Genomic DNA, 9,206 nt, shown 5'->3' with positions numbered 1-9,206 from the left:
GAAGGCGATACCACGAGCGCTGCTAACAACAAAAACGTTTATGTAAAGGTTCCGTATAAATACGGAGCAAGAACAAAATGCGGGCTATAAGCGGAAAACGATAATCATCACTCTGGAAGATTTTAGTTGTCAGATGGCATTGCTGGGCACTGACTCGTCAGCAGGTTGTGTGGAATAACGAGACCATATGACATGGGCAACACGAAGAGCTGTTTAAGATGGAAATCGAATGCTACAGCGCGCTTGGATCCCAATCATTGTGACCACTGTGATAGTCATACACTGGTTCTAGGCCGCGCACGCACGTGCCTTGGTTAAAGAGAAGCTTTATATGCTTGTTGGGTGGAGTTTCATTTAATGTAGTAGCTTACAATTATATGATAAAGAGACTAGGTGAGACACCAGTGAAGCTCGCAAAATAGGGCAACAATGAATAAACGAGTAGTAAAGGAAATGTAGGCGAACCTGGACCCGTTTGATATTATCAGGCGGGATACAAAAACGCTTCGACGTCACGTTCTTTAAGAAGGAGCTTTATCCGTCTAAGATAATCAGGCGGGATACAAAAACGCTTCGACGTCATATCCTTTACAAAGGACCTTTAGTGCCTCTATCTTTACTGATATGCATTTGCACATAAAACTTTGCTCCGTGTTCAACTTAGTCTGTCATTTTTAGTCAATTTGATTTTCTCTTGGCAAAATTAGATCATTTTTATATACCGATTTCTTTCTTGGTGATATCCACTTTAGCTGTGAAAATCTTATTTATAACGAGACGTTATCAATTGTACAAATAATTTTTAGTCAGGTTCATCGTGCGGCAGCCACCTTCTAGACTACGATCAAGAGGAAAGGACGGCCGGCTTAACTCTCTGCATTGTGCCATGGCTGGCATATTGCTCGCCGTTTTACAATCAGCGAGAAATTTGTCGGGATGCGGATTTGAGGAAAAATATTTGTTTCTTGATTGCCTCGTTAGTTTTTCCTGTGACAATTTTTCTCTGAAAGGGGCGTGCATGTCTCCTCGTGATCAGGGCACATTTAATTCCCTATGTTGCGAGTCATACAGAAATAAATAGTTTTCGACGAACTCACGTCCCGCAGACTTTTCTCCCTGATTACAAATAATGCTACGCCGAAGGCTGGCTATTCTGTAGGATTTTAGCTTCTCGATTTAGCGCTGCAAAACCTCGTCAAAACGAGCGCAAGGAATATTAGGACATGTATTTTTCTTTATTACAAGGCACGGCCAGGAGGGAAAATACACATCGTTATCATGAAGAAGGTTTGATTCTCCCTAAAATATTATAAACCAGGTCCTGCTCGACTTGGCTGCCACGAGACTGGTTGTAGAGGGAATGCAGCCACACATCTTTCCACATGTTCTTCTTAATGCCGGTGAGGAATAGTTTAGGGTAGGGTGAAGTCTTCCATGACTTCCTGCTGCCTTCCGAACTCCATGCGACACCCATCAGCTTCGAGACATCCACATGTCCCATCTCGGCGATGACGGCCATGTGTCCGGTCACATACTGCGGCACAAGGGCGTAATGCAGCATATACAGGGACGCCGCGTAGAGTTGACCCAGATGGGAGCCATTGATGAAGAAGGCGTCGCCCTCGCAATAGGGTGGGAACACCGGACCCCGGAACAAATCTCGAGGTACGAAGTTGACACCTTTTGGGTCACGACCAACCTCGACTCCTTTCACTACTTTGCAGTAGAAGGAAGGGCGTGCACTCTTCCTCGGTGGACTCTGACAAAACAAATCGGCACAGCAGGGTTACGGTACGCGAATCATTCCACCAGAGAGCATGTTAATTTGAAAATTAACTCAAAGACCTCCTGGCTCTCGCTTCAGTTGCCACCGATTGATATCTATATATATATATATATATATATATATATATATATATATATATATATATATATATATATATATATACACACACACCTGGGGATGTTTCAGCAAACACTTCAAAAATTCGTGCTAACAGAGCGTTAAAATGATAAAACAGGACAAGAGTATTTGCAAAGATAGTCTTAGCCACGGCGCAAACAATATGTTGCAGAGATGTTTTCAGCTAATTAGGCAAAATGCGCTAAATCATATTTTAATTATCCCAGTTCAGTGGTTCGGTGATATGATAAATTTAAAGCTTTGAACAATACAATGTCATAAATGCTTTTGAAACGAAGAAAAACTCAATTGTTTAAAAGCCCTGCAGTGGGAAGAATTTCGACCCTTGTTCCAGGCTGACACCTGACCTGAGCGCAGGAGACGCACCAAGATCGGGGTAAATGTGACGTCCTGTGATAACGTACACATATTATAGGAAGATAGATGCTCGTACTTGTTGCTAAAAGTTATATCCAATAAAACTGCTTTATAGAGATTCCGCACTCTTATTCGGAGTCAGTGTGTACAGGTGATAGCCTTCACAGAGAACGACGAATATGAATGAAACGGAAGTAGAAACAATTTCTTCAGTTTTTTGTACATATGTATTATTGTATACATATAGAAAAGGCTTTCTCAGCTGTGGAGACGAATACTGCGGCACCACTACTGGTGTTGGCAAGCATCAGAAGAAATGTTAGTAAATCGCTAAAGCAACTAAAATATTTAGGGTAATGATTTTCATTCTTACAATTATGTCTATAATTGCCTCCAAAAATCTGTAGGCAGCCATTGATAACCGATATATCAGTATTTAGAAATTTCAAAAAAGCGATTACAGTCGCTGCTGTGGCTGAACAAACTTTCCCTGGTCCGCGGGGGATAGAGCAGCAAGCACACTTAGTTATCGCGATGCAGGATTGCAACCGAAGTATTTGCGCTGCACCTGGTCCATGGGTTGGCGGCGTTAGCGGTGAAGCTTAGAGCGCGAGTCTTTCACAAGCCTGCACATTTGGCACAAGGCAGGCCAAAAAAATGTAAAGCCACAGCACCGAGGCTAATTGCGTGTTAAAAATTCTAAAACCTCACATAGCTATTACTAACGGCCCGTTATTAGCTGTCTGCAACCAGGCGCCTAAAGATAATATTTAAAACGTTAATGATTATAAATAAATTATTACCTTACTAATGAACATTTTCGGCATGTCTTATGATATCCACCGGCACTGTTACAATTTTGCCGTAGGAGCCGCCTTCCAATGTAAAAAAATCTTGTCCACCTTCGCTGAAGCACCGGGTAAGGAATATATTTAAAATTCGGCTGCTCGTTCGATAAAACGCTCTGTATAGACCGTTAAATCATGGGCGCTGCTACTTTGTGTAGCTGGCGCCATCTAGAGGCTAAGCTGAAAACAACCGCAATGCTGGTATGTGCGGTCACATCCGCGAAAAAATCAATTGTTCTTTTTTTTATTTCATCTGGCCGGACAGCAACGTCACACGAACGCAGCTTGCGGCGAGTCGCAGAATTTCCATGATAGCAGTTCTCGTCGTCAGCGACAGCCATAGGCCCTCGCCGCACGCACCGCCATTACGGTGGCCAAAGTTGAATTCTGATAGCCAAATAATCAATGCTACGGGCACTTTAACGACGGCGTGGCTTCGTTACCGAATAATAATAATAATAATAATAATAATAATAATAATAATAATAATAATAATAATAATAATAATAATAATAATAATAATAATAATAATAATAATAATAATAATAAATTATTATTATTATTATTATTATTATTATTATTATTATTATAATAATAATAATAATAATAATAAATTATTATTATTATTATTATTATTATTATTATTATTATTATTATTATTATTATTATTATTATTATTATTATTATTATTATTATTATTATTATTATTATTATTATTATTATTATTATTATTAGCCACGTCGTCGTTAAAGTGCCCGTAGCATTGCTTATTTGGCTATCAGAATTCAGCTTTGGCCACCGTAATGGCGGTGCGTGCGGCGAGGGTTTATGGCTGCCGCTGACGACGGGAACTGCTATCATGGAAATTCTGTGACTCGCCGCCAGCTGCGTTCGTGTGACGTTGCTGTCCGGCCAGATGAAATAAAAAAGAACAATTGATTTTTATGAAACTCCGATCTTATGGAAAACTGTCTCATAATGACCTTAGGGAAAGTTATTTTAATGAACTATTATTTTAAAGCCCGTTTGTTTCCGCAAAATTTGCTTATTTTAAGGAATGGCCGTTGTTTCCATAACCGCACTCATATCTGTTATCGACAGCAAAAGCTGTCTGGATGCGCATTTTCAGGCAAAAATTATTGTTGTACAATTTCACTAGCATGTTGACAACCAATTTATTAGGCGTCGTTGTCCTCGAACGAGACAAGCATGTTCATTCATACCTATATAAATTTCAGTTGCCTTCGCTGAAATAGCTGACCAGATAACATCTGATAAATGTTTGTCGCAAATAATATAACCTGCTTGTTGCCCAACAGGTGCTTGTTGCACGGGTATTGAAGTTTTACCACCCTTTCTAGACCAACAAAACATACGGAGCACGCACTAAACGTTGTCAGAGAGAAACACTTTCGGTCGGTGCTTAAAATTCAGAGGCCGCTTGTCTTCGTCTGATTGAACGAGTTGAAACAGGAACAGCTTACAACGACACGCACGCATACCACCTCTGTTAGTTTTTTATCTACTGTTAATTATATATGTCTTCGATTGTTATTTGTCTTGTTAATTCGAACAACAAAGTAAAGGAAAAGATTTTGCTAGCCGCGACACTTGTTAGCATCCGATATTTGGCTGGCGGAAATGAAACGAACAAGGGGAGATGGAGATAGGAAGGAAAGAAGAGGGTGAAAAAAAAAAAAAAAGACAGGTGTTGGGTATTCGTATCAAATATAAGAAAAACTGTAAAATAGCTCACGACTCACCCGCTATTATTGTATGAGTTAAGCAGCTTATGTGTTTTTCGCCTATTCAGGACGCCTGATGTACAAAGACAGCGAAGTGCGAGCCCTTCCTGCGTAGTGTGCCTTGGCGCTTCCGCTGTTAGCACCACATCCACACATACCAGAGAGGAGGAGTGATGCTGCCGCTTCGTGCTCGAGGCTACTTTCCTCCTCACCGCGAAATTAGTACAAGACGCATAAACGCCAGTGAACCACAGTTTTTCAAAATAGCCTTTTTGAGGCATCGAGATCGCTTTAGTGGTTTGACAACGCATGTATTAGCTGACATAGGAACACAGGTGATTCATCCTTATTAGTAAGCTTGTAAACTAAATTTTAATAGAGTAATTTACATCTATTGCAACTGAGTACTGGAACGTAATTATAGTTTCGTAGTTGATCCTAGGTAAAAGTCACATATTAAAATTTCGAAAACCCGAATTCGCTCGACGATTTCACCAAATGAATCCACTGCATGCCATTTTCAAAAAGCGCGGGCTGTGCAGCTAAGCCAATCACTGCACCCCTGTTAGGAGCCCGTCCGTCACGTGACGTGCCGGGCCTGAACCATGCTTTTCACCACCGAGATCTTGACAAGGCCGGCGCACTCCAGCAGCCTACGCGACAGCTACGGAGGGGCGATATAGGGTCAGCAAAGGAAGCTGCGATAGCAGATCTGAGTCTCGTCAGGCGGTGTTCCCTCACCACTTTACTCATACCCGTGCGCACAGATTAAATTACTGATCTTCTATCATCCATCATGTAATCGTGACGTTCACTGCTGGAAAAGAAGGTGACGCGCCGTCTCGGTTGATTTTACAGTGGTTAAGCCGTGGTCGCCGTAGCACGCTGCGCCAGCACACACAGGAGAGAGGACACGTTTAAACGGGGGCGCCATGCAGTGGAATGAGTGACTGATGTTGCTCTGAAATGTGAAAAGGTAGCGCTGTGGAGAAATTTTGCTGGGCCACAGCGCCGATGGAAATCGCGATTCATGCGGTTGTTACTGAAGGCAACCTGGAAAGCTTCAATACATTCTAGATCCCTGTAGTTTAAATACGTGTGAAAGGTATCGAAAATAAATGTAACCAGGCTTTCAAAACGTCGGCGTATCCTAAACAATTGAACCCGACAGAAGGCTGTAAGTCGGCCAACCATGTTTACAGTTCTTTTGTTCTTTGTGGTTTATTAGTAAATACCAAACCAGCAAATCCCAACGAAGTGTCGCTGAAAATGTTGCAGACAACTTCGGAGAATCTAGGTCGAGCGACTCGCAACAACTCTCGGTTCTCTTCGCCGAACTAAGACATCCTTATTTTAAAACCCTGATCGCAATTAGCAATGACATCAGGATAGAGAGAGGGTGTACTGACGGACGGACGGTCAGAGATAGATAGAGTACGGTTATAGCTGTGTGGTGTACACATATGACTCATTAAGAGAAACCGCTTTCGAGAGTCACGGTTAAGCCATTCAAGAACCCACCGAATAATGCTCCATTGTAATAGCATCGACGAACACGGTGTCGTTGACGTGGATGAATCGCCGCAGTGGGCGTCCTTTGCCGCAGCGTCCTTCCACCCAGCGTAGCATGTCCAGCGTGATCTCAACGGAGTTGTTGGCTCTGGACTCGTAAGGGGCCACCAGCAGGTCATCATGCTGGGAAATTTCGTTAAGCAAGGCGTCCATCCTTGGAATGGGAAGAGTTTCGAGAAAGGAAAGATGCAAGAAAGCCGGTCACGCGTTGTTGGGTATTCTGTCCTTCGACATGAAACTTCAGTCACTCATAAGTATTTTTCTTTCATCTATCGATCGAACAGATTAATTATGATTGGATGTGCTTGCTGGCTACAGTTCGTTATTAAAACGAAAGCAAGAGTGCGCAAAAGGAAACAGATTGGAGAAAGTCACGTTCACGCAAAAATGAAAAACCATCGGCGAGGGCTCCAACTGTTATCCAAGGAAAAATGAGTCCATAACAACGTCATGCGCAATAAGAGCTGAAGTGCAGCTTCATGCGTTATTCGCATGAGCAATCAGTCACTACGCCTTCCTACGATGAAAACACTGCGAATTATAAGTGATTTAGGATGACATATATTCAAAAGACTGGCAAAATGTCGTTGCCAGGGACCATGGCTGAAACGCAAGCAATGCATATATCGAGCAAAAATGTTGCTGATACTTCGCAAATACTAAAACAAATTTTCAGGCGTCGGATTTGTGAAAGCATCTTTGTGGTCAAACCGATGGGCGTGATTTTTTCTATCTTTATGAGCTATGGCAAAAACACAATTTTCTTAAAAACACTGGCGGAGTTTAAGCTATCATTATTGTACCTTTTAAATCTGCAGTAATTGAAGGTGTAACGATTGTGATAACTGTCTAAAATATATTTTCCTGAGATTTAGCGTTACAAATAAGTATTCACAAAATCTAGTGAAAGCTTGCAAAACCAATAACGCAACCAAATTACGAGTGAAGTACACCCCACATTTGTATACCATAATACGTAAGCATTCAGCTGTTGCGAATTCCAAAGCTGCTGAAGTCTTTGAAATAAAAGCATGTGCCCTGTTGTGTGCCATGAAGAATTTTTAATGAGTACGAGAAGGTTCCCAAACCGGCATTAGCAAAAGGAGTTTCAGTCTACAAGAACTGATCGAAAGCAATTTTAAGCACTTCATTCCAGCTTGTCCCCTACCCGATCAAAGGAAATCTTAACGTACTAGAAAACCGCTATATGTCGATCACTTTCGAGAAACGCAGTCAGCAAAGCACACTCTTGTAGAAGTTCACAATGCATTTGAATCTGACTGCAAGCGCACAACGTTAATCATGGTGTAAGAACCCAAAGCAAAAGGAAATAAGTGGCGGTGGCCACCGAGCCTGTGCGGCCAGACACAAACACTCCAGTGTCAATGGGAAACTTTTCAGGTGGAGCAGATCGCAGAGACAACATTCCATGACCAACACTGTAAAGTGCAAGTGGAGGTGCAGAGAAACACTCCATAGTGAACATGAATGCCACCATTACTGTAATGCCTCTCTAGTACAGGAATATCGATTATGTTCTCTGTCTGCCGTTGGCCTGAACTCGATTAAAGACATTTCGAGAACATTTCGAGGCCTTTAAAGTGACATCGTTATCAACTTTAAACATCTTAATCGGTAGCTGTTTGTAATGTTAGTGCCCGGCAGATAAGTAGAGCTGTGTGCAACCTACCTAGCGGAGTCTCTGAAGAACCCCATGTAGAAGAGAAAGTCCCAATTAGGCAACGCCGAACGAACCACAGAGTGGGCCATGCTGCGACGGATCGCGGAGCGGGACGCCCCGTTACCGGGCCACGAGCGAATCGCAACGACCACATGTGTGCTGTTTTGGCCACACAGCGAGCGTGGATAGTGAGAGAACTTGAACGATCCTGATATGCCACTCCAGGATTTCATACTTATTGCGGCCACGCATAATACGCACAAGGCCACCAGGGTCTTCGGCGAACGGCAGAAGCGCCTAGCAGTCGACAGGAACCTACAGTGTAAAAAAATAAAGCAAATTTTAAAATAGGTATGCGGAGAGTACTTCTTCAACTGAATTCAATACGAAATAATATTCGTGGGAACGTGCACTGCCGCCGCTGAACAATGGTTATAGGAGGTGAGAGAGCAGGAACACTGCGGCAGGAGCGGCACTATAAACAGGTGCAACGACTCAAGAACTTATAGCCGTTTTCAAAGATTCTTCTGTAGGAGGACGCAACAATAAAAAAAAAAAAAAGCCAAGCAAAATGAACTGCTGCTGGTCATGGCAGCAGTTTCTGGGTGAATGGGATGCATAAACATTTGACAGGCTTTGACAAACTAGCCAGATAGAAGAGCCATCCGATTGTTGAATTCTACGCCTTAGCAATATGAAGAACGTCGCACAAATGGCCCGTGTCACAGCGCTGAATCCACCAATTCGCAGTAGCGCGGTAGCACACTGTGTAGTATTTAGTGTGGAACTTGTCCATGATATCCTCTAAGAAGTTCGGCTATTCACTCAAACGAGTCAGACTGCCTTTATGACGAGGCGCTGTTTCCTGATGGAAGCGACACGAAAAACGGCTTCGATGTGCTGGACGATGTCAAAGCTCGTCACAGAATCCCTGTTGGTGCAAACTACCAAGCCATTCCCTACTCGGCTCTAGTAGCGTGTGTGTTTCTTAGGATGTTAAATCTCACTGATTCACATTTTAGAGACCCGATTGGGCATTAAGTAATTTCAAGTATTCGCACATTCTTAAGTATTGCACT

General features: G+C 42.5%; 1 protein-coding gene across 1 annotated transcript; it reads right to left on the bottom strand.

Annotated features, from left to right (window-relative positions):
* Positions 1-1,276: 1,276 nt before the first annotated feature.
* Positions 1,277-8,923, bottom strand: LOC146185828 (beta-1,3-galactosyltransferase 1-like). Its single transcript, XM_084607925.1, has 4 exons — positions 8,838-8,923; positions 8,137-8,442; positions 6,396-6,600; positions 1,277-1,759 (listed from the first exon to the last, which is right to left on the bottom strand). The coding sequence occupies exons 1-4, from the start codon at positions 8,921-8,923 to the stop codon at positions 1,277-1,279; spliced, it is 1,080 nt and encodes a 359-aa protein (XP_084464051.1).
* Between the last annotated feature and the right edge of the window lie 283 nt (positions 8,924-9,206).

The sequence above is a fragment of the Amblyomma maculatum genome, chromosome 6 (genome assembly GCF_055883805.1).
Source record: "Amblyomma maculatum isolate TAMU_Amacu chromosome 6, ASM5588380v1, whole genome shotgun sequence".
In the NCBI taxonomy this organism is placed as follows: Eukaryota; Metazoa; Arthropoda; class Arachnida; order Ixodida; family Ixodidae; genus Amblyomma; species Amblyomma maculatum.
Note: the sequence above shows the minus strand (reverse complement) of the source record. Positions and strands in the feature narration are given on the sequence as shown.

What these genes read in the sequence shown, in the direction of transcription:
- LOC146185828 (XM_084607925.1), bottom strand. Translation starts at nt 8,923, where the DNA reads ATGGACAAGTTCCACACTAAATACTACACAGTGTGCTACCGCGCTACT. An exon ending in CGCTGTGACACGGGCCATTT is followed by an intron (nt 8,443 to 8,837) that starts GTGCGACGTTCT and finishes TTTACACTGTAG; the next exon opens with GTTCCTGTCGACTGCTAGGC. An exon ending in TTCTTCAGAGACTCCGCTAG is followed by an intron (nt 6,601 to 8,136) that starts GTAGGTTGCACA and finishes TCCCATTCCAAG; the next exon opens with GATGGACGCCTTGCTTAACG.